Source organism: Nannospalax galili, unplaced genomic scaffold (genome assembly GCF_000622305.1).
Source record: "Nannospalax galili isolate Female #2095 unplaced genomic scaffold, S.galili_v1.0 scaffold453, whole genome shotgun sequence".
In the NCBI taxonomy this organism is placed as follows: domain Eukaryota; kingdom Metazoa; phylum Chordata; class Mammalia; order Rodentia; family Spalacidae; genus Nannospalax; species Nannospalax galili.
In genome coordinates, this window is record NW_008334081.1 from 2,008,231 (window position 1) to 2,035,942 (window position 27,712).

General features: G+C 54.4%; 1 protein-coding gene across 1 annotated transcript in view; it reads right to left on the reverse strand.

The window, feature by feature from the left end:
• Positions 1-27,712, reverse strand: part of Kif1a (kinesin family member 1A) — an 89,146-nt gene that overhangs the window by 38,753 nt on the left and 22,681 nt on the right. Inside the window, 24 exon segments of the mRNA XM_017797166.2 lie at positions 234-371; positions 2,025-2,203; positions 2,435-2,583; positions 3,480-3,573; positions 3,711-3,783; positions 3,919-4,099; positions 6,604-6,687; positions 7,221-7,327; positions 7,749-7,828; positions 9,776-9,851; positions 10,137-10,216; positions 11,338-11,471; positions 12,726-12,752; positions 13,236-13,378; positions 14,226-14,304; positions 15,647-15,722; positions 17,950-17,967; positions 18,696-18,761; positions 19,876-19,953; positions 20,866-20,977; positions 22,107-22,285; positions 22,894-22,959; positions 23,560-23,739; positions 24,607-24,683. Of these exon segments, the coding sequence (XP_017652655.1) occupies positions 234-371; positions 2,025-2,203; positions 2,435-2,583; positions 3,480-3,573; positions 3,711-3,783; positions 3,919-4,099; positions 6,604-6,687; positions 7,221-7,327; positions 7,749-7,828; positions 9,776-9,851; positions 10,137-10,216; positions 11,338-11,471; positions 12,726-12,752; positions 13,236-13,378; positions 14,226-14,304; positions 15,647-15,722; positions 17,950-17,967; positions 18,696-18,761; positions 19,876-19,953; positions 20,866-20,977; positions 22,107-22,285; positions 22,894-22,959; positions 23,560-23,739; positions 24,607-24,683 (2,476 nt within the window).

Genomic DNA, 27,712 nt, shown 5'->3' on the forward strand with positions numbered 1-27,712 from the left:
ACACATGGCCCCACAGTAGATGTGGGCAGCAGGGATGAGGTGCCATCCCAAGTACTCTAAAAAAGCAAGGCCTGGAGTGTGGCACGCAATACTGGGGCAAGTTCAGTGGAAGGAGTGGAGGATGGGTTCCTCCTTCACATCTAGTCAGGGCAGTTTGGAGTCTGGGCTCTGGAAGGAAGCTTATTTCTTGTCCTTATTGCCATCTCTCGTAAGGGAAGGGAGGAGGTGCCCACCTGCCCACCAGCCGGAACCAGGGGAAGCGGTCGTAGAAGGGGTCCCCGCCAGTCACCACATTGTCACAGTCCTCAACGACACTGGAGGGCACCTCTGCAGCCCTGTCATACATCTCTCGCATCAGGTCCAGGCGTTGCCTGTTGGGGCACAGAGACCAGGTGAGCTCAGGACAGTGTCTAGCAGCAGCCTGGCATCCCATCCCTCCTCCTGGGCAGCAGGCTTGTCCTGGCTCCATCTCTAGCATCCTGCTCGGGATCACTGGCTTAGGGGTCTGTCAAATGGAAACCCCTCTGTGACCCTCAGAACAGTTCATTCACAAGAAACTTGTAGTAGACATGGGAGCACACCACAAACTCCTCCCAAACCCAGCAAGGTGTCTTGAACAGGCAGGATAGGTGGGGGACAACAGAGGACCGACAGGCTCCTGGGTGGCTTTTGGTAGCTATGGAGCTGGCATAGATGCAGGGAGACATCCAATAGACTCTCAGAAATGGGATGCCTATCACAGAACCCTGAAAGGTCCAATAGCGAACCCAGGTGAAGCAGGGAAGGGGATGTGGGAGACAGAAAATATTTGTTTAAATTATTATCCCCAGGTAGGACAAAATGTGAAGGAAGAAAATACAATTGTGCTCTCTAGAGCTCAGATTTTAGCCTCTAAAAGGACAAGCAGCCACTGTTGGTGTGTCATAGTCAACCTAACTGCCTGAGAGAGTACAGAGCGTGAGCTGCGTGCACACACATAAATCGCACAAGAAGGAAAGTACATGTCTATTCAGTTTGCTTTCCACATCTGCCATCTTCAGGAGGCCTGTCTGGTCTGGAAGAGCTCCCTCCACCTCCACCCCCAGCTAACTCCTAGGGATAGCAACATATTAGTGAGCTGGCCTTGCACATACAAACCAACAGACCCCAAGTCTATACTCAACTCTCATTTCCCTAAGTCTCACACACCTGGCCAGTGTTCTCTGTGCCCTAAATCAGCCAGCACAGGGAGAGGAAAGGAAGGCCTCTTGCCCAAGGCCGGCCTCATTCCAGGGAGCTGGTCCATAGAGGCCTGCTACCCTGCCTTTCCCTCAGAAGCCCCAGGAACACTCTTGTCTTTCCTGCTCCTGGCCAGCCCTGGTGCCCCCACTTCCACCCACCCACCCCAGGCTCTGTGCCTGTTTCCAAGGCTGTGAGTGTACTCTACTCACATGGCCTATACCTATGCCATCACTCAGTCACCATCATACGTGAAGGCTTGGCACACACTGGAGTAATTATGTGGGGTCAAGGAAGCAGAGTTCTGGAAAAGAGGTGCTCTTGAAACATACAAGCAGTGGAGGGACCTAAGTGATGAAGGGACACTACAGATGCTCTTCAACCTGCCCAGGTCCTCTGCCTTACAGTGGGCTCAGGAGATGACCTCCCACAGGCACTCGGGGTAGAGGAGCTACGGTTCCTCCATCTCTGAGGTCCTTGGCACAGGCTTGGCTAGGGCTGGGGACACTGAGCCCACCTTCCAAGTGCCACTGTGCTGCCCTAGCAGTCTTTCAATGCCAGAACCCTGGTCTCACCTTCAGCAACACATTTGCCTTGTGCGCCCTCCTCTACAGAAAAACATCAAACTCTACGTTCATGTTTGACCGCAGCATTAGCAGAAGATGAATTCTATTTACTTTCTTCTTTCCATCTTAAAAAGACTTACACCAGGAGACACAACGACATCTATATTCAGAGCCCGGCCTGGTTCTGTCTCCAGGGAAAACCCTTGTCTGCCATTCACCTCACTGTCTGCCAGCTTGTACCTGAGTTTCTCTAACGTCCAGTAGTGTGTGGCCCCATTCTTCTGGTCCTGGACCTCCACTGCCACAATGGTGCGGGGGAAGGGCCGTGTCTCTCGGTCTTTGGCAGCCTCTGGAGGAAGCAGGTCTGGCGGTAGTGGGGAGTAGAGGGTGTCTGTGAGGAGGACGAACTGGAACTGGACCTATGAGGAGTAAAAGATGACCACTCATCCATTCCTTGCTGAGTGGAAGCCAGGTTCTCAAGGGGCTTCTTCTCAGTTTCCTGAGGCCTTAGCTCTGTATCCCATAATGGTTCACTGGGTACCAGTCTAGGCGGAAGTCCCTGTCCACCCCAGGACCAGCTGAGTGTGGGTGCCGAGTCGTGACTATAAGCAGCTATCCCATCACTGGGCATACCCTCTGATGGGACCCACCTTTTTCTTCAGCTCCACACTGATGGCATTGGCCTCCTTCAGGAAGATGGCGTTGCCCCACAGCAGGTCCCTCAGAGATGTGAACTGGTACCACTTCCACTTTCGGAAGGCCCACAATGCCAGCTCACACTCCCGTTCTGTCCACTGGACTGTGGGAGAAGCCACATGGGTCATCAAAGAAAGCCATAACAGTCAACTGCAACCTGACATCTGCAAAGTGAAGACGACCTGACCATGCCACAGGCTTTCCTGAACTGACCCTGCACCCAGTGCGCATTGCGGCTGGAGTGGTCCACTAGGTGGAAAGAGGAAACACTGGGCTGTCATTCCCCTCCATGGTCACTGTGACCAGAGGTGGATGGGGAGGGCTCTCTCCCCAGGGGGAGACTTTGAACAGCCTCTCCCATGCTGGGCTGGGCACCTGTGCTTGGGCTCCCGATTCCACACAGCACACTCTGGGTGCAGAGTGAAAGAAGATCCCAGCAGAAAGGCCTGCTGAGCGAGCAGTACAGAAGACCCCAGGCACCCCAGAGAGAAAGTGTGCTCCCCACATGAGCTTCCCTGATAGTCTGAAAGTCAGAGCAGAGGCCGTATCACCAATGACACCTACATATGCTTTGCACAGCTGGCAGTGGGGGAGGGGACCGTGTGCTCTCATGCTCTCTGTTCATGGGGTCCTCTAGAATAAGGGGACCCTCAGATGAGGTGCAGAGTGGACCTTGTCTGTGGTGGTCACACACCACACTGAGCAAGGTGAGCCCTCACAAGCACCCATGGTCTTGGCTACTCCCATCAGCACACGTGTGCCTGCTGTGTATGTGAGCTGCGCGCTTACCTACTGCAGCACAGCCTTCCAGATTCTGCCTCTACAGCAGTACCAGGGTCAAGGAGGCTTATCTCTAGGGCAAAAGTTCGGCTGACTTTCAGTGGGGCGCCTGGGGCTGCCTCTTTCTTAACACCCTTCTCCAGCCTGTGGCCTGGGACCTGTACACCTGCTCTTTCAGGCCCTGCTGGCGGAAGAGGTGCCAACCCAAGGGCCCCTCACCTTCATCCTCTGGCTCCTCTTCCTCCTCATTCACCTCTGGGTAGTACCGGGAGTCCATCTGCTTCTGTAGGGCCTCCAGCTTGCTCTCATAGTCCTGCAGTGAGAGAAAGGGCCTGTGGCTCCACCACAGACTGAGACAGCCTTGCCCCGGCACACTGGGGTGCAAGGGAGAGAGGCCAGGGGGAGCCAAGACCTCCCAGGGGGTCTGTGGGGCCGCGGAGGCATCCTCACCAGTCTCTGCTGCTCCAGCAGGTAGGTGGCCTCTTCTCGTTCTCGGCGGTACTGGTCCTCCAGCTCCTGAAGCCTGCAAGGGCGAGACAGGTGAGCACGTGACAGACAGGTGAGCACGTGACAGACAGGTGAGCACGTGACAGACAGGCGAGCACGTGATAGGTGGGCCATCCCACTCGGCCTCGGGTCGCTAGGCCCCAGGCCTCACCTCTGCTCCATCTCCTGCTTCATGTCGATGCCTTGCTTCTCCAGCAGCTCACGCTGGGCAAAAGCCCAGTCCACAGGCTCCGCGGGTGTCTCTGCACACGGTGTGCGCTCACGCTCTTGGCGGGCCTGCTCAGGGTGGTTGAATCGGAATACGTGGCTCTTTCCCATGATGATGCGGTTTCCTGGGGGTTGGAGGCAAAGCCAATGTTGGGGGACCTGCGGATCTCAGGTGCCCTTGAGGGGTGAGGGGAGAAGGGAACGGGGCTATAGGCAACTTTCTCTGTCTGGACCCCCAGCACCAGCCACCTCAAGGAGAGCCTCTGGCCCCAGAGACTGTAGATCCAATCACTTTCCTCCTCCGAATGGACCCCCTCTTGTCTCCTAAACCCAGCCCTTTGACTCAGTGGTTCAGGCTTCGTGGGAGGAACGGCTCTGGAAAATCCTGGCGATGCAGGGCTCCGGAAGCCCTGGTGGGAGTTCAAAAGATCAGAATGCTGACGGGAATGTGGGTGACAAACTGCTCAAGAGGCTTCGGCTGGGAGCAAGGACTCTTGGGGACTGGGCGAGAGATCGTTCACATTACAGTCTGGGAAAGAACGTGGCTACATTTCATACATTATGGCTAAGAACTTGGCTACATTTCATCCATGTCTTAAGACTGTGTGGGAGGCCGAATTTCCAGGAAGTGAACTAATGAATTTGGTGGAAAAAATTTCAAGGCAGCACAGCATCTAGGCAGTGGCAAGGACTTTTATGGCTGCATTTAACCAGCATTGCAGTAAGGAAGTGGGGGGTGGGCAATAAGCAAAGTAGAAAGATTTTTACAGCTTGGACGTTTGGCCAGAAACAAAAGCATACAGAGCTGGAGCCAAGGAAGGTGTGCACACACCAGGCTTTCTCAGTACTTCCGTGTTCAGTCATGCAGGCACTCAGAGGCGCACAGTCATGATCCAACCGGGCCCAGCTATCTTGAAAGATGCCAGGAGGCTAAATTTAGCTTTGTTCAAGTGATGCTGATTTGGCAAGCATGCAGACTACAAGTTATGATGTCTCAGAAGCTTCCACCCAGATTTCAAAGAAATCTCTGAGAAGCCAAGCCACATATGGCAGGGTTGGACTTCCCATGGGCAGCCCCTGAGATGGCAACTTGTAAAGCCATGAGGATGAAGCCCAAGGTGCAATGGAGACCTCAGGATGCTGGAGATGCCAAGAACATGGAATGAGTCTAATGGAAAGCCACAGCAGTGAGCAGAGTCAGCTCAGGAAAGAGGCCATGTGGGCTGCAGCTAGAAGGGCCGAGGAAGGAGGCTGTCTAAGCCCTTTGATGTTCAACTCATGAGCACCACCACATGCCCTGGATGCTGAACATGGAGCTATAGGATTTAATGGTCTCATTCCTCTTTGCTATTTTTCTATTCTTCTCTTAGTATGGAAATGTGTACCTCCTCTCACCATCAGACTTAACTTTCTTTTGGGTTTTAGGAGGGCTCACACAAACAGTTTGCCCAGAATCTATGAAGACACTTTAAATGTGGACTTCCAAGCTATGATGGAACTTTAAGTGTATGGAGACTCTTGGTGATGGATGGAATACACTTTCTATTGTGAGATGGACACAGGCCCTTGAGGGTTAGGATTAGGAGTAGAATGTTACTGTTTCAGTGTGGTGTCCCCTCAAAAGGCTCAGAAGTTGAAGACTGGGGGCCCACCTGGTGGCACTATTGAGAAGTGATCAGATCACAATAATAGATTAATTTATTGATGAGTTCAGGCTGAGTGACTAGGGCAGGGCCCCCTGGAGGAAGTGGGTCACTGGGGGTGTGCCTACTTGCTCCTGACCCTTTGTCTTGCTTTCTGCTTTCTGGATACCAAGAGGTGAGCAGCTCTGTGCTATCATACCTCCCAACCATGATGCTCTGTCGCACCACAGGCTCAAAGCAATGGAGCCAGCCAGCCATGGGCAGAAACCTCTGAAACGGTGACCCAAAACGATCCATCCTTTCCTAAACTTTCTCAGGTGCTTCGTCACAGCAACAAATAATGACTGACACAGTCCTGTAAGTTGGAGCCCTGAAATAACCCTCCTTATACATGTGTGTGCATCTCTGTCCTCAGGCATGTATATCCATGCCTCCCACCGTGGAAGCAAAAGCTACATCACTTAAGAAGCCACATTATATATCTCATCTGACTTTCCCAAAAGAAGAGACTTTAACACGATGTGTGTGGTTTTTAACAGTATCAGAGGGATTGCAGTGCCCAAGCCCAGGATGATGTTACTGGGAGGGTGTTCACCTGGCTCCCCCACTGACCTCTCTGTAAAACCAGTTTGGTCAAGCATTGGTCCCTAGTTTTCTCCCCAAAGTAGCCACCCAGGAGCCTCCTCCTCCTAGACTGGTCCTACCCTGGCTCCCCACTCAGCACTGGCCTAGTGCTGGGTCCCAGTGTTCTATGAGCAGAACCTGCTCTGTTCCAGCCTTTCATATAGGTCCAGGCATTCAGGCCCCATTTGGGGGATAGAGTCTCATGGGCTGGTCATGTGCCCATAGTCTGAAGAGCTGCCCCTGCTCGGAGCAAACTGTGCCCAAGAAGGGTCTCCCATATAGAAGGGGTAACTTGAGAATGGCACAGAGGCCCTGCTTTACACCCCATCTACCCTGCAGCCCCTTCATGACCTCAACCATACCTGACCGCAGGATGCTGGGCTCAGTAACTTTCTTGCCGTTGACATACGTGTCTGCTCCTTCACAGGGCTCCAGGGTCACCACAGCTATAGGACAGAGAGGAGGGGTTCTGTGAGGGGTTGTTACTTCAATGGCTCAGTTTGCCTGGCCCCTGGGTGTGTACCACCCAGGCTCCTCATTCCTGCTGGTCATAGAGCCTGACCATGAGCAACACCCCTCAGAGGAGCCTGGGGGGGAGCGGGGGGGCGTCCCAGCCATTTAATGAAGGAGGAAAATGCCTTCGAGAGGGAAACACATGGGCCCGAGCCACGACTGGGGAGACCACACTGGGCTTGACTTCCCAGGTCCTTGTTCAGGTCTCTGGGTGGACAAGGATAAGAAACAGTGGTTGATATGTCCACAAGGATGTCCGAGACCCCTTTGACTCATCTGCACATGAGAAAACAAGGGCTTTACATACAGGAGAGTTTAGGAGCACTGACTGCCCAGTGCGTGATTCAGGATCCACTTGAAGCTGAGAAGTGGGCAGATGCTTAATGATCTGCCCCCTAGGGCTGACTCAGTAGACCTCACTGAGGTCAGCAGGATGGGCAGGATAGGGGCAGGAGGGCAATACTACCTTCACCACCTCCTCGGGAGTCACTCCGGAAGATGCAGTGCTCCTCCTTGATGAAGTGCCCGCTCAGCACGATGTCCTGCCGCCTCTCTGCATCTTCTCTGCCCACTCTGTTGGGGGATCAGGGCTCAGCCGAACAGCAGGGACCCAGCACACCCACCCTCTGGCCAGCTCACTCCCTCAAGCAGCCTCCCAGGGATGCCCAGCTGGAAATTTTTGAGAAACACCAGGGTGAAGGAATTTGAAAAGTGAGAGTGGACCAGAGGTCGGACCCCCAGTGCAGCCCAGCCACAAGGAGACCCAGATAGCCTGCAGCAACACTTTGGAAGAAGCGCAGGTGGATCACATTGTTAGGGTGACCTACTTGGCCCTTGTGGGGTAGAGCAAGATGAAAGGAACAGGGAGCCCACCTCTCTCTGCCCACTAGACCCTGGCCTGGCTGGAGAGGCTGTGACACTCCAGCTAGTGATCCACCCCCTCATTTGTGACCCCATATCCTCCATCTGGTGACCCCTCCCATAATTCTCATACCTGGTGACCCCGTCTTTGATGTAATACAGGAGGCATTCAGACATCAATGGGTCCTCGTTCAGGTTGACAAGATGTGGTGTCTGGAGGGAAAACAGAAGGGTCACTCTCTAGGGATGGGGCACAAGCCCCACACTGGCCATCCTCTGTTCAGGCCTTAGATCACTACCAGTCCTAAGCCTGGGCTTGTCAAGCACATAGTGCCCTCCCCAGCCTGGCAAAGAAGATAAAAGAAAAGAAGGAAAAGGATGCCCGAGGAGCTTTGAGAAGGATACCCAGCCTCCAGAGCCCCCAGCTCAGCTGGCCTCACTATGCTGGTAGCTCCATGTCAGGAAAAATGTGGACACAAAGAAAGCTCAGGGCCTAGTCCACCGACAACAGAAGGCTGGGCGGGGCCAGCTAAGTAGCTGGGTACTTAATGGGGAGCTAGGCTGTAGGATGGCCTAGGAGACCCATCCCTCAGCTCCTGGAGGCCCCAGGTGAGGCTCATATGGAGCCTGTGTTGGGCCCTGGGTGTGTAGGGCACAGGTTGGGTTCCAGAGCTGGACCTCTACCCCATCCCGAGGGTCCTGGGCATGTGGCTCTGGACTATACGTTAGTACTCCAGAGCCTATTTCAGTGGAACAAGCTGGGAACTGCAGGTTCTCCAATGAGAGTCTATCACCAAGCAGGGTGAGGGCCCTGGCCAGGGAGGGGGCCTGGGAAGAACCTGCTGATGAAGGAATCCTCGCTGGGCCACTTGGGGCCTGGAGGTTAGCTTCCCCATTCCAGGACACACTTTTGTCTCCTGTCCCAGGTCACACTTGCCTCGGGGTCCTCCCCTCCCCCACCCCAAGCTGAGGAGCCACCCGTGTCCCAGACAGGAATCCTGCAACAAGGAAGTGCTAGGCACAGTTGCTTCCTGTTTCCCACAGTGCATCCTGGCGTGAGCCAATGCCATACTAAGTTATAAGTCTCTGATACCCCCAGAGCAAGAGTATGGAGTCCTGTCCATCAGCACAGACCATCTCCAACTGTCCATCCAGGAAGGGCCGAGTGGAGACTACACTATGGTGACCCAGCAAACCCGCCCACTTCTCATCTCCTGAGTTCCAGGAATGCTGAGCTTCTCACATGGGTCCCCAACCGGATCACTGCTTGTCAAGCTCCTTGCAAGCTTTGGTTACAGAGAAGACTGCCCTCATGACCAGTCCCCACTGAATGGGACTCTACCAGGCAGCTGATGTTCTGACAGCAGCAAGCCTCATTGGACTTTGGCAGCTCCCTGGTGACACACAGACTTGGAAGTCAGAGACATGTGTGATGGCCAAAAGGCTCTCTGACATATTTCATAGTGTGGAAACTTAAGTGAACCCCTCTGTCTGTTTGCTATGAATTGGCCCCCCACAGTGGTTTGCATGGCCTGGCTAGAACCCACAGAGACACCTAGACACCTATACCTGGGCCCTCTACCAAGGCCTCCCTTCATAGCCCCACCCCAGTCCACCAGGCATCATCCCAAGCAGTCCCCATCCAAGACAGGACAGTTATATCCAGGAAAGCTGACCTACAGGTGTCTGGCCCTGTCAGATGTCCAGGCCACTAGCCCAGTCTTTCCTAAAGCATCCTTTCTTTGACAAAGAGGCACGCTTGGCTACTAGCTATGGCTGGGCTTTGCCGTTCTACCACACAAGGGCTAGCTTTCCAGCCGGTGCAGCTGCTCTAGTTATGACGACCAAAAGCTTCCAGGGGCAGTACAGGCTCAGGGTGGGACCATGCCCATGCAACTCAGCTCTCCAGTCTGGGCATGCCCCACTCCATTCTCATTCTAACCTTGGGAGAACCAGTCTGTATCTCAGGCAGCTCAGAACCCAAGTGATGTCATCTGACCACTAAGATGTCCCACCACACAACAAAGTCTGAGGGAGGCTGCCTCATGCCTGGGCCAGACCCCTGCTCCACTACTACTTCTCCCAAGATGCCCCTATGACCTCCACAGGAGGCACTGCTACCCTGTCCACATTGGCACAGCACCATGGCCCAGTTCCTACCTTTTTGGGAGAGAACACACCCAAGGTTCCACCATCCTCCCTCATGGCCACGCCCATCTCAGCCAGCAAGGCTTCCCTAGAAGAAAGAGCTGGGGTTGGCACAAGCTAGAGGCTTCCAGGACTAGCGTCACTCTGCCTGACCAGCCGGGAGTTATCAGTAGCACCGGGGCAGTACCCACTGGTGGGATGTGCTCTCCAGGGATGAGCCCTGTCAGGCTTCAGTGGCCAGTGCCACACAAGTCAGGTGCCTAGGTTGCCCCAGGGCTGGAATGCAATTGCCCCAGGGTTTGGGATCCTAGGTCTGGAGCCAGGGCTCTCTGGCTATGCCAACTACCCCTCAGGCCTGTTTCCCCCTGCTCGCCTCTCCATCCGGATGGCTTCTGTCCGCCGTAACTTCTCTTCCCAGGTCTCGTTGAGCTCAGCAATGATCTTCTCTGTTTCCTGGGGAGGGAGACAGATCACAATGAGAGCCCAGTGCAGGTGGGGGGTGGGGACTGCAGACATTGAAGACCACAAGGGAGCCATGAAAGGGGCTGCCAAGCACTGGGTTCAAACTCCTGGGACATTCCAGGCAGGTGATATTCTAAGGCATCAAGGGGAAGTCCAAGGGGCATGAGTCTTTCCTATGAACACAGCCCAGAAACAAGGAAAGTAGGTAAGTCAGGAGAGAAGAGGAAGTAGATACCCTGGAAGACACTGGTAGCAGCTCCTGAGCCTAGTGGTCTCCTCTTGGAACACGGTGACATTTCTCAGCACTGGCACCATCTCCCTGTTTCCTCCCCACTTAGGGGTCCCCACATTCCAGGTGGTCCCCCAAATCCCCATCCCCTGGGAGGGTCTGTGCCCCCTGCTCCTTGGTTACCCTATAACCACTCCTCACACTAGCCTCTGTCCCTTGTCTCTTTGGCCCCTCAGCCCCTAGGGTCTGGGGTGTCTGCTTAGGCGACATTGCATTCTGTGGGGATATGAAGCTGGAAAAGCCATCCCTAGCCAAGTCTAGTGTTGGAGACCAGGGAATCATGGGAGAGGGGGGACAGGCAGCCCCTCCCCGTAGTTCATAGCTGTTCAGGTGTTCAACCTATCCCTGGCCCAGTGTGGACAGCTCTGCAGGGTGCCAGGCAAAGCTGCCAAAACCTACAACAGCACTGGGGAGGTGCTGTTAGGACAGGACCTCCCACCCCCTGGCCACTGCACCAGTGCTACCCATGTGAAACCTGAACCTAGGCATGGCTCACTTGAGGCTTCCCTCATGCTGGGTCAAGGTCATCCAGTCAGAGAGGTCCATGGACACTTTCTACCCAGAAGTTCTACACATTGGCCAATTCTTATGCAGTCTGATGCCTGAAGGCCCTGGCCATCCTGGCTGCTGTGGTGGGCTGGGGATAGGCCACAGTTCACCAGGGTGGCCATACGCCAGATACTTCTACTAGTATCTTACTCTGGCCCTTCAAGGTCAGGCTGTGCCCGAGGGATACGAGGGGCCACAGGTGAAGGCCTCTCTCAATTATCTAAACTCACTTTTCCTATGCCCCCAGGGGTGCCCTGAACAAGGTGGCCCTCACCTTCAGCCTTTCAATAGCCTCCTCGCTGCCTGGGGCAAACAAGATGCGCTCGTGGAGACTGGACACGGAGGCTGCACGGCTGGACAGGGCTGAGAGTGAGGATGAGGGGCTCATGCCCACCAGGGCGTTGGTCACTGTGGAGAGATTGTCAGGGGCTTGGCTCAGCTTGGCCCCACCACAGTTATGGTTACTGTTCTTAAGGTCGGTCGGACACATCTATGGCTTGAAGGGAAGGCAAGATAAGACAGAAAGGAGAAAAAAAAAGATGCATCTGGGGAAAGCCAGAGGTGGGGTCAGGAGAAGGTAAGAAACAGGAACCACAGGCAAGGGACAGCAGCCTGGCCCAGCTGCCCAGGACAAGCGCATGCAAGGCCTCTGCTACCCTCATCCTGTTGTCCACCTGCCTGGCCCACAGGCCCTCTTTCCCTGCAGTATCACTCAGCCCCTGTGCATCCTCTGGAGTTCCACTCCACTCTACCCTGGACCAGGGCCTTTCTGCAGCCCCTGCACCTGCATCCAGGGCTCAGGCCTGCTAGCCAGCTCACAACCCCTATACCTGAGGCCAGGAGCTCACCTGGGTTCTCTCAAGTACCTGTCCTCCCTATACCCAGAACCCCTGATGCTTACCCTCTGTGAATGGGTTACACCTCTGAGCTGCAGGCCAGGCTGTATTACTCATCCCCCTGAACCCAGAATGGATCCACAGACTACCTAGAGAAGGTGCGTGGAGGACCTGCCCAAAGGAGTCCCTACTCTTCCACCACCCCAGGGCTCTACCACCCCTAAAGCTGGGGAGTTGGGCTGTGACACCTGGAGGGGAGGTGCCAGGCCCCTCCCAGAAGAAGCAGACACACAGCAGAGCAGCGGCCAACACAGGACAGCACTGGGCATTGGGGAGGTACCAAACCCTAAGGGTCCAGGTCCAGGCCAGAGGAGACACTATGGGGCAGGATTCAGCAGCAACCATTGCTACACTCAGCCTCAAGAAGCTTCCAGCACCTCAGGTATAGGGATAGCTGGAGCAGAGCAGTAGGCCAGGGCCAGGAGGTCAGATAGTCCTCTGGTCCTCCTGGTCCTCGGGCTCTAACAGCTGACCTTTTCAGGCCTAAGGGTGCTCAGGGGTCTAGCCCCAGCCACTTTTGGCTGCATTCTGCCTCCCTGTTGTCTCCGTTTCTCATAACAGATGGGGATGAACCAGGAATATGACTCAGAGACATAATACAATCCCCCATGTCCCAGTAGTGCCTGGGTGGGGGAGGACTGTTGCTTTATAGTGCTGAAGGAGGGGAGGCAGAGGAGGCAATGGGAGCTCCCTCCCCACCCGTGCTGCCCTGTGGCCCCCGTGGCCGGGGTGGAAGCAGGGATGCAGAGCAGTGGGGAATACACACATTTGGGTCCTCCGGGCACAGTGTTGGCTATGGGGAAGGCAGGCGGGGGAGGAAGAGAGACAGAGAAACAGAGCAGTTTGTCTCCCAAGGGTCCGTGTACCCACATCACAGGGCTGATAGTTATAGGCAGGGTGACATAGGTCTTCGGTGTAGGGACAGAGGACCCACCAAAATCCCCGCACCTATAGTTGGCCTGTGGGCTTCCAGGAAACCATCTCTGGCCTGTTTGGGCCAGATCCAAACCCAAACCATGCAGTCCATCCAGGCCAAGGCCAGAAAACTTGGCTGTGCCCTTGCCTGTCCAGGCCTCCCACCCCAAGGCATTCTGCCCAGGAGCTGGAGGAGGGATGAGACTTCAAGCAGCTTCAACACCTCCCCCAGAGCTGTGGCCACAATCAGCAGGACACAGGTTGGAGGCAGTCCCAGAAGAGAGGACATGAGGCCCAATAGGTCCCTGAGCCTGAGCACCTACCCCACCCCTATCCAGGGCAGGCTAGCATGGACACTCACTGTCAGTAATATCACCAAGACCCTGGGCGTACAGCAGGTCCCTCAGCCGAGTTACTTCATCCTTCAGCTCTCGGATCAGCTTATTGTTAGGGTCCTCATTGATGATGGCATTACAGCGGATTTGCTTGGCCCGGTCTGCATATCTGGGCAGCAAAGGGGTATAGGGGTTGAGAGACAGGTCTATATAGAAGGCCTAGGGGTGCCCAGAGCTCTACCTGGGAATCAGTCCAGCTGGGGGACTAAGCTTTGACCCAGTCTGGTAGAGTAAGAAATCTCCCCGACTACAGGTCCCTAGGAACAGCCCCTGAGACCACTGAGCAAAGAAGACCTGCAGGTGGGGTGCTCCAGCCTGCCCTATCCACTTAGGAAGTGAGGCCCAGGGGCAGAAGGCACATAGTCCTACTCCATTTGGAGACACTTAGACTTGAACCTGATGGTCCAGGGTAGTAGGAGGTGAATCTAGCACAGGGGTAGAGGATAGAGGTGCATGTGAAAATGGACACGCACATATGGGAGCAGATGAGTACACATTTGCCACCCCAGAAGCACGTGTGACTATGCCGTGACATAAACTCCACTTTACACAGAAAGTACATGCTTACTAGAGAACAGACACCCCCAACCTGAACAATCAAGCCGCCTTCTGCACCAAGGCTTCCCACCTCAGAATGCCCACCTGCAGTGGGAGATTTGGGGAGAGCCACTTGGGCCCCATTTGCTAACTGAAAGTCTCCTACTTCCACAGCCATCAGTATAGCTTTTAGTCTAGTACCACAGGGACCCCAGGCCACCTGCAGCCTTGAAGTGTACCCTAAAGGATAATGGGAACAAAACAGGGTCCACTAGAGGCTTGGACCTCCAGAATACCCACTGTTGGTCTCAGAGTTCCTGTGAATGCCCCCCCAAAGGCACCCCCTACAACTGGTGCTCTTGGCTGGGGCACGGAAAGACATGTTCCCACCCCAAGGGCAGGGCTCATGTAGAACATACCTCAGTGTGCTGAGGGTCTCGTCATAGTTGATGTCTGCAGGGCTCAAGGCTGCTACCATGGCTGTCCTTGAGTTGCCACCTGTGGGAAACAACCAGGTTGTACCAAGGGACTGTATCTATAAGTAGAGATGCTGAGGCCGAGAGAGGATTCACAGGCCTGTGCTGTGTAGATGGTGGTGGGGTGGGCCTTCCTTTGCTGCCCCTCATCTCTCATTTGACCATTTTACAACCACAGGCCACCCTTTCCCCACAGGAGAGGCAAGCTACGGAGGATTTTCCAGAGTTTACCCTAAGATTTGTGGTAGTATTTTTTTCCACCCATTTTTATCATCTCCATTTGAAATGTTTTCCTCAATATTTATTACTAGACCAGTTCAGTTATTGTCAGAGACTAGTGGTTCTTGAGCTCCTTGTGGAGTGTTGGAGAGTGAATCCTTTGGGGTCATTAGGCTCAGTGGTCCTGACCAGGTCACCCTCTGACCCTGCTGCAGTCCTCAGGACTGCCACCTGTCCACACTCCAGTCCATGCTGTTGCCTGCCTGACCTCAGAGAACTGTGTCCTTGGGGCCACGTTCCTGGGGTGTAGCTCTCCTGTGAGCCTCCTACAGAGACTGTGAAGTGAACAGTGAGAAGAGCTTGTGCACAGACCCCAAGAATATGGGGGGTGTCCCCTGAGACCCTCCTCCAGGGTCAAATCTCATCAGGGCCCCGTGGGAAGGGCCTGCTTCACAGTCCACATTTCAGGTGAAGGATCTGGGTTTCCTGTCCTCTCACTGCCCCTCCACCCCCACCCCAGGTGCTCCCTGATGCTGGCCTGAGCTAGGGATCAGCCTAGCTAGTTCTGGGGTGTAGACCCATGCAGCTGCCGGATACCCCCACCTAAGACTCAGTTTACCTCCCTGAGTAACAGGTTCTCCAGCCATAAACATAGCCAGGGAAGGCCCTGAGGACATTTTGGAAAGGACAGGCTTTGTGCTGGGAGTGCTTCAGCCTTTGTGACCTCATCTATCCCCAATCTGAATTCAGGAAGGGGTTTGGGCCCTTCAAAACCCGCCGGTAAGCAGGGTTCCCAGAATCAAGTGCCAGGTCCCCGTTACAGATAGGAAACTAAGATCCAGAGGACAGTGGGTGCTTGGTCTGGGTGTCACTAAAAAGCTCATCCAAGAGGGCGGTGACCAGGGCTTGTGTTCTGCAGGTCCTGAGGGTCATCCCAGGTCCCCAGACTTGCTTTGGTTTGCCCACTTTGCCTCTGGTCTTCCAGAAGGGCTGTACTCTGACCTAGCTGGTCCTTCCAGGGTTACCTCAGCCTGGAAAAAGTGAGAGGCCTCACTGTGGCTGAGCAGCGTTTTCTTCCCCACAAGGAGATGGGCACAGGGTAGATGTCAAAGCCAACAACCATAGAACCAGCAGCATATGCTCACCCAGGTTTTCCCGGAGGAGCCAGGTCAGTACAGAGTCTCGGTAAGGGATGAAATCAGTCTTCTTTTTTTTCTTGTTCTGTGGGGACAATCAAGGTCTGTTTTGAGCCGGCAGGAAGGGAAGGGACAGGAGGGAGAGAGGCAAATGCCATGCTCTCAGGCCCACCTCCATCTCCCCCTCAACTGAATCTTGGGACACCACCTCCAGGCAACTCCTCCTTGGACCAGAATCAGGGCTATGCTGGAATATCCTTTGGGTTCCTCCCTCACCCACCCCTGCTATGTCTGGGCCACTCTGCTGGACCCGAGCCCAGAAGTCAGTCACTGGCTGGTGTGTCTTCCCTCTGCTCCGCCAGGACAGCAACCCCCTTGATCAACCGGAAAAGGGTCCACCACTAAATAAGGCACTCGGGCCCTCTGTGGCCTCTGCCAGTGCCCACCCCGCTTCCATCTCTTCACTAAACTCTTCCTGTCCCCCAGAAACCAGCTCACAGTCCCTGCTTTAACAGTCTGTTCTCTGTCCTCTCCCTCAGCACAGACATCCTCCCTACTCTTGACTGACCCTCGTGGCTCTTTATTTATCTATTAAGGCAAACAGTAGCCACTCAAAATAGGGACATCCTAGGTAATGGCTGCTTGGAACCACTTCTTGTGGATACTCATAATTTTGTGAATGCTAATGTCTACATGTTCATCTTGCATTTGTCGTATCCTGCAGACATGGCCCCTGGTCCCTGGAGTCTACACCCTGGGAGAAGGTGCCACCACAGGGCTGTTCCATTTCCCTGGGCAGGCACACCCATCTCTGCTCTTCAGGAAGATTCCCGGGAAAAGTGCCACCAGCTGGCAGGGAGCATTGAAAGCTCTTAAGCCACCATCAGGGTGGACTTCAGAAACGCACGGCAGGCTCTCTGAGCAGCACATCCAGCCGCTCTCCAAAGCTCATCAATGTTGGATACTTCGTTTCCCCTCTGGAGACTCAGCAGGAGAAAAACTGTCTCTGCTTGTGTGCTGGTGTTTTTAGTTCCTGAGGCTGAATTCTCTGCCACGTGTCTGTTTCTTGGTTCCACAGTATATTTCTGCAATCACTCATCCCCTATGAATCCACTGTTCTCATTCCAGCCACTGGCAGCCCCTGTCCAGTCAGGGTCCTCCATCTCCCAGAACCACCCTCTCTCCTCTGCCCACTCAGCTCCTACCTACACGTCAAGCCTGGATCACTGCCACGCTGACTTTTTTCTGCTGACTGCCGGGCCAGGCCATCCCTCCCCCAGTCTACAGCTCATGCCTGAGCACGGTCCAGATTAAATCTGATTTAGCATTGCTGACAACCCATCTACTGCTTCCTACTAAACCACAACCAACCAAAGTCTGACTGAGGACCAAGGGCCTGGCATCTGCCCGCAGACCACTGTCCTGTCTCACCATCTACAGGTCCCTCATGCTCCCACTCCAGGTGATGTCACTCAATAAGCAACTCAGAAACTCACTCCATTCCTAGAAGTTTCTAGCATAGTTCTTCATGCAACTTCCCTCCTGCATACTCCCCCCGCCCCCCGTACCTCACTGCTCCTTGCTCAGTCCCTCACAGTTAAACACACCATTCCTCACAGAGTTCCCAGAGTGCTCCACACGGAGCCGCAGAGTTCCGCACAATTCCATTCCTAGTTCCTCACATCTCAGTCGCCCCCCGTTCATCACACAATCCTGCGGTTTCTCACTTCCCCACGCAGTTCCTTGCGCACCGTATCGTCACATAGTTCATTTTGAAGTTCCTCAAATTCCTCACGATACCCCCCAAAAGTTCCTTACACAGCTGCTCACAATTTGTCACAATTCATCCCACGGTTCCCCTATAATTCCACAAGTAATTCCTTTCCCAGTTTATACGATTTTTCATACGATTTCACCCAGATCTTCACACAGCTTCACACAGAATTCTTGACAATTCTCCACACAGATTTCCGCGCGCAGTCTGCCACTCGGTGCCTCGTGCGTTTCCCTAAAATGTTTCTTACAGTTCCTCAAACAGTCCTCCCATCAATACTTACACAATTCTCAGTTCTTCAGTTTCCCACACAGCTGCTAACATTTTTATGTTTCTGTTTCTGTGTTTACTCTGCCTCCAAAACTGTGAAGCCACATTTGTGTTGTTTACCCTCAGCCCTGGCTTCAGGGACAAGTCCTAGCTCAGAAGTAGACTCTGTGCTTCCTCATTAAGTGAACTGTGAACTTCACTGCTGAGGTCTGCACAGAGGGGAGCTGGGGCCAAGCCACCTCCCTTGAGATTAAAGAAACCAGCTCACCTTGTTGGGTCCAGAGTCCTGAAAAAGAAAGGACAGAAAGTGTCTGAGACCCTGGCGTAAGGCTGGGGCTCGAGGGCTTGGGGACAGGGAGGACAGGCTAGCTGCTGGCTCAAGAGAGCCAAATTTCAGGCAGAAGCCTGAGTACATGCCATCATCTACTACCCAGATGGCTGGCCACCCTAAGCCAGTCATGATAGGCAAATTGAATAAGATTGTGACCTCTTGGGCTGCTGTCACACAGCCCTATTCCTGTACCCTCGATAATTTCAGAATAGGGTAAGATCTCGAGAGAATTGTTCTTCCCTGGGCATCTTGGGGAGTAGGCACAGCTGCCTGTCCTGCAGGACATGTCAAACCTAATTCCTTACCTCCAAGGGCTTTGAGCTCCCCCTAGAGGATGGCCTGTATCAGGCCCACAGAGCTGACCACTGCCTTACCCATCCACAAGGATGTCAGTTAACTGTCAGCTACTGTGGCTTGTGGTAACCCTCAGAAGGGCCCTATGATGAAGACATATCCTCGTTTTAAAGGTGGGGATGTTCCAGAGAGTAATAGGGGTTGCTATTCCATCTCTAGCTTTGTGACATCCCCTCATCTCTGAGTCTTCCCTTGAACCCCAGCTCTCACTGGACAGTGCCTGGGAACAAGCATTGACAGGCTCACAGCACCTTCCTTGAGATCAGGTGAGAGATCACCTCTACAGTCTATCCCACCAACCTAGCTCCAGAAGCCAGGAACCAGCTCACCATTTCAGCCAGAGCAGAGATGACCTTTCCCAGGGTGGTCAAAGACTTGTTGATGTTGGCTCCCTCCTGTGAATGGAGATGGTAGTCAGGATGCAGGAAGCATCTGGAGCCTTCTGCTCCAGCATGACCCCTTGGGGCCTGGCCTGTGTGGCATGGGGCTGAGAAACCAGGCCCTGAAGCTGACCTCTGAAGGTACTAGGCACTGAGGATGCTGGGGCAGGCAGTCAGAGGCCCAATATTCCTGCTCAGCTCCATCAGCACCTTATACCTCACACGTCCCCACACAGTACAACTTCCAGAGGTCCTTCCCAACCAACAAATCATGACATGGGTCAAAGGTGAGTGACACTCAGGAAAATAAAAGTCTTCCTTACTAACACACAAGATTATTTTCAGGAGGGCGTACCCTTGGGGCACTGGCCAGTCAGCCTACTGCCGCCGCACAGCCTGTGCTTCTCTGGGTGGCGTCACACATAGCTTTAGTTGTCAATTTGACACAATCCAGAGTCACCTGGGAAGAGGAACCTCAGTCGAGGAATTCCCCAGAGCATATTGGCCTGTGGCCATGGCTGTGAGGGCATTTAGTTCTTAATTGTTAATTTCTGTAGGCGGACTCAGCTCGGGCTTGGCAGTACCATCCCTAGGCAGGTGGGCCTGGGCTGAATAAGAAAGATAGCTGAGCAAACCAGAGGGAGCAAGCAAGTAAACAGCCTTCGTCCATGGTCTCTGCTTCAGCGCCTGCCTCCAGGTTCCTCCCCTGAGCGCCAGCCCTGGCTTTCCTCAATGACAGACTATAACCTGTAAACCAAATAAGTCCTTTCCTCCTCCAAGTTGCTTTTGGTCAGTGTTTATCACAGCAAAAGAAAACAAATTAGACAGGTGGGAAACAGAAACTACTGGTATGAGGCATGATGAGGGCCACCAGGAGCCTGTTCTCTGTCTGGGTCTCTGTCTTGTTTACCTGTGCTGGTGTACCAAGAGTGACACTCTCTCCACTGGCGGTCAAAGGCTCTGGCCTGTGTACCCCACTCTCCCTACTCAAGCTTGCCTTTGGTGGTGGTCCAATCCTGCTCCAGCCCCAAACAACCCTCCCATTCAGCCCTCCTCAGAGCATCCCGTGTTGGACATGGGGCTGGGCTGGGCCCACTTCTCTTCCTTGGTGTGATAAGCCTGGCTCTACCTTGAGTCGTGTGCCTTTGGCTCCCGTGGAGTCAGCCCGCTCACTGCCAGCCAGGTCCACCAGGCTGATTTTGCTCACCTGAAATGGCAAATACAATAAATGCAGTCTCCTACCGCAAGTTCCTAATGCTGTGCCGCTCTGGGGTGTCCTCTCCTTCTGGGGACAACCCCATAGGCCACTCGAGGAGCTATGGGCACACTACTCCCCAGGGTCCTGCCACCTCTGATCCCCCCAATTTCCTTATACACCTCTGTTCACAGCTTTTTCAAGGTTCTGTCATGGTAAGATACCATACTACTTCCCCAGAAACTGTGCACTCCCCCCACAACCTGGCCTCCTTAGGCTAGACACTCTTCATAGAGCAACGCAGGACAGAGTCGGGCACCATCACCCATTTCCACAGATGCCACTAATCATCTGTGGGGGGATTTGAACCCAGGTCCAAGAAAGGTCCTGGATGCTGCTGAACTGCCTCATGGAGCCCTGGACAGGGTCCCTGAAGGGAGGTAGTCACATGGCCCCCAAAAGGCTCAGCATCTTCTCACCAGATTCTGGACACCATAGGGCCCCCATCAGAGACCCTGGCAGTGAGAGCTTGGCTTCCCTGCTGGCCCTGGCTCTCCTATGCCTTCCTGAACCTCTTGCTACTTCACAGGGACACAGTCAAGAGCATGGTACCAGACCAAGGTGCCCCAGCACCATTAGGGGCTGACATGGACTCTGCTTGGCCCCTCTGCAGAGCTCCCTCCCCAGGAGGCTAAGAAGAGGCTTGCATAGGAGGGCCTGAAGGGACATGGAAACTGATGCCAAGACCCACTAGATGCCCGGTTCCCAATGTGGGCCCCACCTATCCGGGGAGAGTGGGAGGCCCGTGTCTACCAGACTGTGTCAGAGGCCCACAGACACCACTGTAACTCCTCCCGCCACCAGTCCAAACACAGTCACCACTGTTGGCGGAACCTGCCGACCCAGGCCACTCAGCATGCTCACTTTCTCTGTGGTAATGTTGGTCTCTGCATCGTGGCGCTTCTGGGTGAAGATGATGTTGAAGACAGCATGAGAACGGCTGCTGGTCTCATTCATGTTCGTGGCTGCCACCGTCCTGGGAACAGAACAGGAAGCCACTTGAAGTTATCTGTCCCTCACCCAGTGGTCAGGGAAGAGGCTCACTGGTGGTGCTGGCATACTCATCCAGGTCATCGGACCTCAGATTCTCCAGCCTGGATGTGATTGCACCTCTTGTCACAGCTCAAGCCCAGCCCCGACCTTCCAGTCTACCACAGAGGTGCTCGGCCCTCAGCCAATGCCTTGCACCGTTGGTGGTACAGTGTCTCAGGAGGTGCTTCCTGCCTCCGAGGCCCAGAACCATCCAATTGAACAGAAGTACTCCCAGGACCTCGCCCCTTGGAAGGGAAATGTGTCCACCACTCATCCCACGCCACGCCACGTGCTCTGGGGAGCTCAAAGAGCATACTATGTCCCCAGTAGCCATACTCCACATAAATGGTGACATGGGTCAATGACATGGCCCTTCAGAGGCAAAGAACCCAAAGCTGCCTGAGAAGGGCCTGGATAGATCCCCACTGCTCCAACCTGCCAGAGTTTTCATAGAATCTCCCAAGACTGAGTTCTCTGCAACAGCCCAAAGCTTTCCTCTGGGATAAAAGGGTCAAGTGTTCCTCAGGTACACTGAAAGTCTCCATCATGAACTGCCCTGGGGGGCTGCCAAGGTAGTTCAGCACCCCCACCTCAGGAGCAAGGGCGATCAACTCACCAATATGGAGCTATCTCTGGGTGTCAGAGGAGGACCACTCTAACCACCAGAGCATCTCAGACCAAGGGAGGTGGATTGCTTATGGCCAGCATGCTGGCCCTCACGGTCTCTAGACACCTGACCCTGATGGAACTGCTGCCCTGGGGCACAGAGATTGGTCCCACAGTGAGCAGATGATGTTGGTGCTGCTGCCAGGGCCTACTGAGGGAGGTGACAGTCACAGAGCCCACATGCTCAGAGGAGCAGCCCTCAAGCAGGTGGGAGCCAAGGCCTGTCTCAGGCTGGCACATCTCCTCAGTGGCCTGGCACATGAGGCCTATACCTCCTCAGGGGCCACCACACAGACCCATCAGGAGGCCAACAGTGCCCAGAGGACCAAACCAGGTGAGAGTGGCTTCCCTAGAGACTGCAGCTGCAGCCCGGTAAGGGATGTGAGCAAGTCTTGAACAAGGCATACCTAGCCTTGTTCCCTGAGTCCATGAGGTCCTGGATGTCATTGTAGGAGGTGACAGCCAACTTGGAGAGGTCTTCCACGTAAGGCCCCAGCAACGGGTGCTCCCTCACTCGCAGGTTGCCCTTGTTCTTAGGGTTCAGGAGGTCACGGACTCGCTCACAGTAAATCTCCATGTAGCTAACCTGTAAATCCATACCATCAGGATCCCAACTGGAGGCTCAGTTGCACTGTTGAGATCCTGATGCAGAGCAGGGAGCTGTCTTCCAGGCAGGGGACACAGTAGGCACCCAGCCAGTGGCTTCTGTGTGATTGTGAGGGTGAGTGTTGGTCCACCTCCACCTGGCTAGCCTTCTATCCATGTAGCTGACCTACAGGACCAAATTACACTGGCAGGGACCCTGAGGCAGGGAAGAGGGCTAGGCAGGGCACACAGAAGGCACCCAGCCAGTGTTAGCTGGCTTCCACCTACCCAGGCCTTCTCCACTCAGGGCCATCCTGGGAGTTGACACACAACACAAGTCCCTGTGATCACACTGGGGTTACCTCAGCCATAGTATAGCCCAGGATAAGCAGCTCTAGGATTCCTACCCCTACCCTGGGAAGAGTAAGCAGCTACTCAATAAAGACCTACCAGGGGATGACTGCCTATCACCCCTGAGCTCTAAGAGTCCCCAAGTCCCATATAGGCATGCTGGCATGGTCATCACATGGGGTAGGGACTGACTTTAAATCAGAAGAGCATCACTGACCACACCTAGAATTCCCCAGCCTTGCCCCCAGGAAACCCTACCTCCACAGAGTAGGACATGTTGTCATTGGTTGTGTCATTGATTCGAGAGAAGAGGTCTTCACAGAGCTGCAAGGATGGAGGGAGACATGTCAGCTGATGAGGGCTGGTGGCCTGGAGCCCTGTCTCTCAAGGTGTGGTGGGCAGCCTGTACTCAGAGTGATGCTCTGCTCTAACATAAAGGCACTGAAAAGGCCTGCATCCAAACAGCCTATGTTCTAATTCCAGCATCTAATTCCAGATACCTGGCTGGTGTCTGATTGGTTCGTATGGACCATCTGCTTGTCATCTTGTCCTTGTCTACATAGAGACCCTGGGTCACTGACCCAGGATTTCTCGTTCCCAGACTAGGACAGTGCTGGCCAGCTTGGATCCAGAGACATATTGGGAGGAGAGGAAATCTGGGAGAGATCAGACTTTGAGTGGCATCTAAGGAGCCACCTGTATGTCTCTCAGCATGGTCACCTCTTTTCTTGGGCACCTGTCACATATCCCCAGCCCTCCTAGTTCCCACAGAGAACAGCCGCCCAGCTAGTACCTTGTTTTGTGGATGTTCCTCTGGTGGGCACACTCAAAGGCTGAGGCCCCTCCTTCAACCCACCTACTTCCCTCCTGCCCTGCCCCCCCTCAGCCTGCCCTCCCACCACCCTCTCCAGGCCCTGCCCGTGCCTGTGGGATGATGCCCTGCTGGTCCTTCTCCTGCTTGCCCATCATGGTGTAGGACTTGCCAGCCCCCGTCTGCCCATAGGCAAAGATGCACACGTTGTAGCCCTCGAAAGCATGCTGCAGCATCTCCTCCCCAATGTCCCGGTAGACCTGCTTCTGTGATGCATAGTTGATATCCTCAGGCTGCAGAAAGAAGAGATGTGGCTGCAGGATCCCATGGATTCCATGCTCTGCCCACCAAGTCCTCAAGCCCAAGTGGGGCCAAGAGAGAAAGGCTGTGCTGTAGTGTCATCCTGATCCTGCTTGGGAGTGGCTTCCTGAGGGGCCCTCTGAGTCATTTATGTGAGACAGAGAGTGGCTGGCCAATGGATGGGGGCAGGGAGAAGGGGTCACAGCAGAGCAAGCAGCACGTGTAAAGATCCAGGGGTAGGATTTCAACCCAGTCAGTGCCTGTGACAGTAGTGGGTTCAGCAAGAGCTGGAGCTGAAAGGAGGCAGTCATGGAATTGGGGAGCCTTCTGGCTGGGCTATGGTATCTGGAAGGGCAGAGGAACAGCATGGTCAGGCCAAAGGGTATGATTGTGGAGAAGGATTCAGTGGGAGAGGGGATGCTGAGGGCCACATTCAGAGAGACACAGTAGCCAGGGAGCTTGAAGGGATGCTTCTAGAAGGATTCCAGGGTGGAGCCATGAGTGGGCCTTGGCATGGACTGGATGTGGGAGCTGGGAAGGGAGGAATCCAGGGTCCCCCAGCTCTCAGCTTACAGGATGCCAAGCTTTTGGGATTTCTGAGGTTGGACTGTCTAAAGCAGGAGAGTTGACAAAAGTAGAGACTCACAGCTCTGACCCTGAGAAACAGCACAATGAACAGAAGGAGGAAACCTGGTCCCCACAGGCGGAGCAACCAGCTCAGAGTGACCTTCTGAGAGAATAGGGTAGAATCTTCACCCCATCTTAGATGGGACCCTTCAGCTAAGGGAGATCACAGGACTCCCAAGGGCTGCACAGCTACCAGAGCTGAGCCAGCCTGCATTTCCCCAGGCCCAACTCACCGAGGTATGTGACCAGTAGGAGTAATCAAAGCTGAAGCTCTTGGGCGTCTCCTTGGGCTGTTTGGGGTTGACAATGGCTGCAGGGGACACAGGCAACAGGGTTAGTTAGTGCTATGCTACAGGACCCTGACTATCTGGCCTGTACCCCAAAGTAGGAAGCCTGGTCCTGAGAAGGCTCCAGGCAAGCCACACTGGAGGGGACCGAAGCCTACTTATGGGCACAGAGGGATCTCTGTCCCTCTTTCTTCGTGGTGGGTCCACAGATGCCAGAGGGTACTGCCAAGGCCTGGCCTGCCTCTGGTGGCTCCTTCCTAATAACAGTCACACTTTGGGTCACAACACTTCCTGTTCCAGGGACCCATATCCTGTGGTCTTCCTTCCCTGTCTAGCACATGTATGCCTCCAAAGCAGCTACACTATAGGGCATCCTGTCACATCCTGTCCTCATCTCTTGGTGCCCGCACAGCTCATCAGGGTGATTGTGTGGAGCATGCTCACTGTCCTGAAGGATGGGGCACTCGTAGCCAAGTACATCCAAGCTTCTCCTCTCCAGTTGGCACACAGTGAATGTCTTGTAGTTTTGTTATAACCAGAGCCCACGAGCCTGTCCCCTAACTTGTCCCCCTTAAGGCATTACATTGTCCGCCTGCTCTTCCCTCCTTACAGAGGCCCCGTCCCAACCCCAGGGATTAGGGTGGCTGAGACAGCATCCTAGAGCCGGGGACAAGTCCTGAGTGAACATTGGCACATCACCCACAGCTGAGGCCTGAGTGTTCCAGGAGGGACTGGAGGACCAAAGTCCCAGCAACCCAACACACTGCCCATGATTTCTATGCTCAAGAGTCCTGACCCATAGCATCTGTGCTCACCCACAGAGAGGACTTAGTTCCTATCACCTCAGACAGGACCCCCAAGACTGTCAGAGTCAAAATATCTATGTTGATGGAGACACAAGGACCATAGGCCTGAGGCAGACCCCGCCCTGAATTTTCACATCCACAAGGGACATAGGCAAATCTTAGTCACCAGCAAATCTGAAAAGCAAAGCCCCCAACTCCCAGGGCTATCTACATGGGACTAGATTTCAGTCAGAACTATACAACATAGCCCTTAGCACACCCTGGCACACCCTGCCAGCCTGTACCCAAGATGATTTCTGCATCAGGATGACAGCAGGAAGGACAACATTCTCTTCCCCAGTCATGACTAAACTGTTCTCCAAAACCTGCATCCACTTCAAAATCCACATTTTGAAGTCACAGGCCCCTGGTATGTCAAGATGCCTGGAGATGAAGGTCACTGCAGACGTAGTTTGTTAAGGTAAGGTCGCCAGAGTGGACCTGCATCTGCTGACTAGTGTCCTTACAAAAATCTGACATTGAGAGACACACATACAAGAGGACACTGTAGCTGTGAAGATGAATATGGAAACTAGGACGAGACTTCTACACGACAAAGTCATCAGCAACCCTAGGAGCCGGACAGGGGCCTGGGGCAGATGTATCCTCCCGGCCTCAGGAGGTCCAGGCCCAGACTACACCTGGGTCTTGTACAGCAGCCTCCAGAGCAGCTAGACAGTGCATTCCTGATGTCAAAACACCTTTCTGCAATTTGTAGCAGCAGCACTGGAAATGTGAACACCCCATGACCCCGCTGCACTCTGCCTCTGTGCCAGGCTTCAGTGGCCCCTGAGGCTCTGGCCAAGTATCCCTGGAAGTCCTATCTCTAGGACTGACTCAACCTAAGCTACCTGGGCCCCAGACCCCTAGCTGGAGTTTTCTCAAGTCCAGGGCCTTCAGGAAGCCAGTGGAAGAACATAATGACTGACCATCACATCCTGCCAAGGCTGCTTCAAGGAGGCAGGAGAGAGAGCTAACAAGATTTCACCTCCTTCTGAAGCTCAGGAACAGTGGCCTTCATGTAGCTGGAACCCAAGTGCAGACGTGGTAGGTGCCATGGAGACAGCTGTAGCCTTTTCCTCAGCACCACCTAGACTGGGCCTCGGACACTCTGATGAGGAGGCCAGGACCCCACTACTTACAGCACCAACACTACCACTGTCTGTTCCGTCTCTTCACTCCCTGAACTGCGCGTCAGGCCCCAGACCGACCCCATCCTAGGTCATGGACATGCCTGGGCCCTAAACCTTCCCACCCTCCCTGCCTCTGATGGGATCCTGGTACTATAGTCATCATCATACCCCACGTGGACCCTCCCAGGTTCAGGGCAGAAGTGCCCAAGCCCAGTTGGGGGGCCACCAGGCAATTAGGGTGAGTGAGTGGGGAGGGGGAAGCTGTAAGTGGTCCATGGGGAAAACTCACAGTGAGGCCCACTTGGCATAGTAGTTTGGGCCTGGGCCCTACTTATCCTTGGCCTCCACCCAGTCTCCTGGATCCTACAGTGTATGTCACTGGAAACACCTTCTGTCATTACACATGGGTCCCAAGCTTCAACGAGGGGAAAGCATCCCCCGACTTAGAGCCCAGGGTCTACCGAGGCCTAGCTGTCCACCCACGGCTCTCAGTTCAATCTATAAAGGCCTACTGTGGGCCAGCAACCCCTCCCTTGACAGCCCACTTCTCACAGAAGCATAGCAAGTCTGCCTGGAAAGTGGCTGCTTCACAAGGTCTCCAGGCTGTCCCCGTGCAGACTGGAGGTAGAAGTAAAAGAAACAGGGTCTCCTGGGCCTGCAAGCCAGGACTGAACCAGCTCATTAGAGGCCCCACTCCCTCCACCTCTGCTCTGGCTGGGCCCCCAGGAGTAGGGCCCTTCCAAGCCAAGAAGCACAATACAAGGCCTGTGAGGCCTGCACAGGGGCAGTGGGTAGGTGGCCACCCAGTGGGGAGACAAAAGCAGAGGTGGGGGCAGCACACAGAGGCACAGAGGAAAAAAAATTAACTGAGCAATTTTCCCAGGGTCAGAATCTCCCCTGCAACCAACATGGCAGATTGGGGGGTGGAGGGAGTGCTGGGACCTTCTAACCCTGGGGTTCCTTCTGTGTGGCTAGAAGAATCAGAATTGACCTGGATTTGGGGCTGTGGGGAGCACTCAGCATCACACCTCTGCACAGGTGGGAAAACTGCCAAGGTTACAATTGATGAGCCAG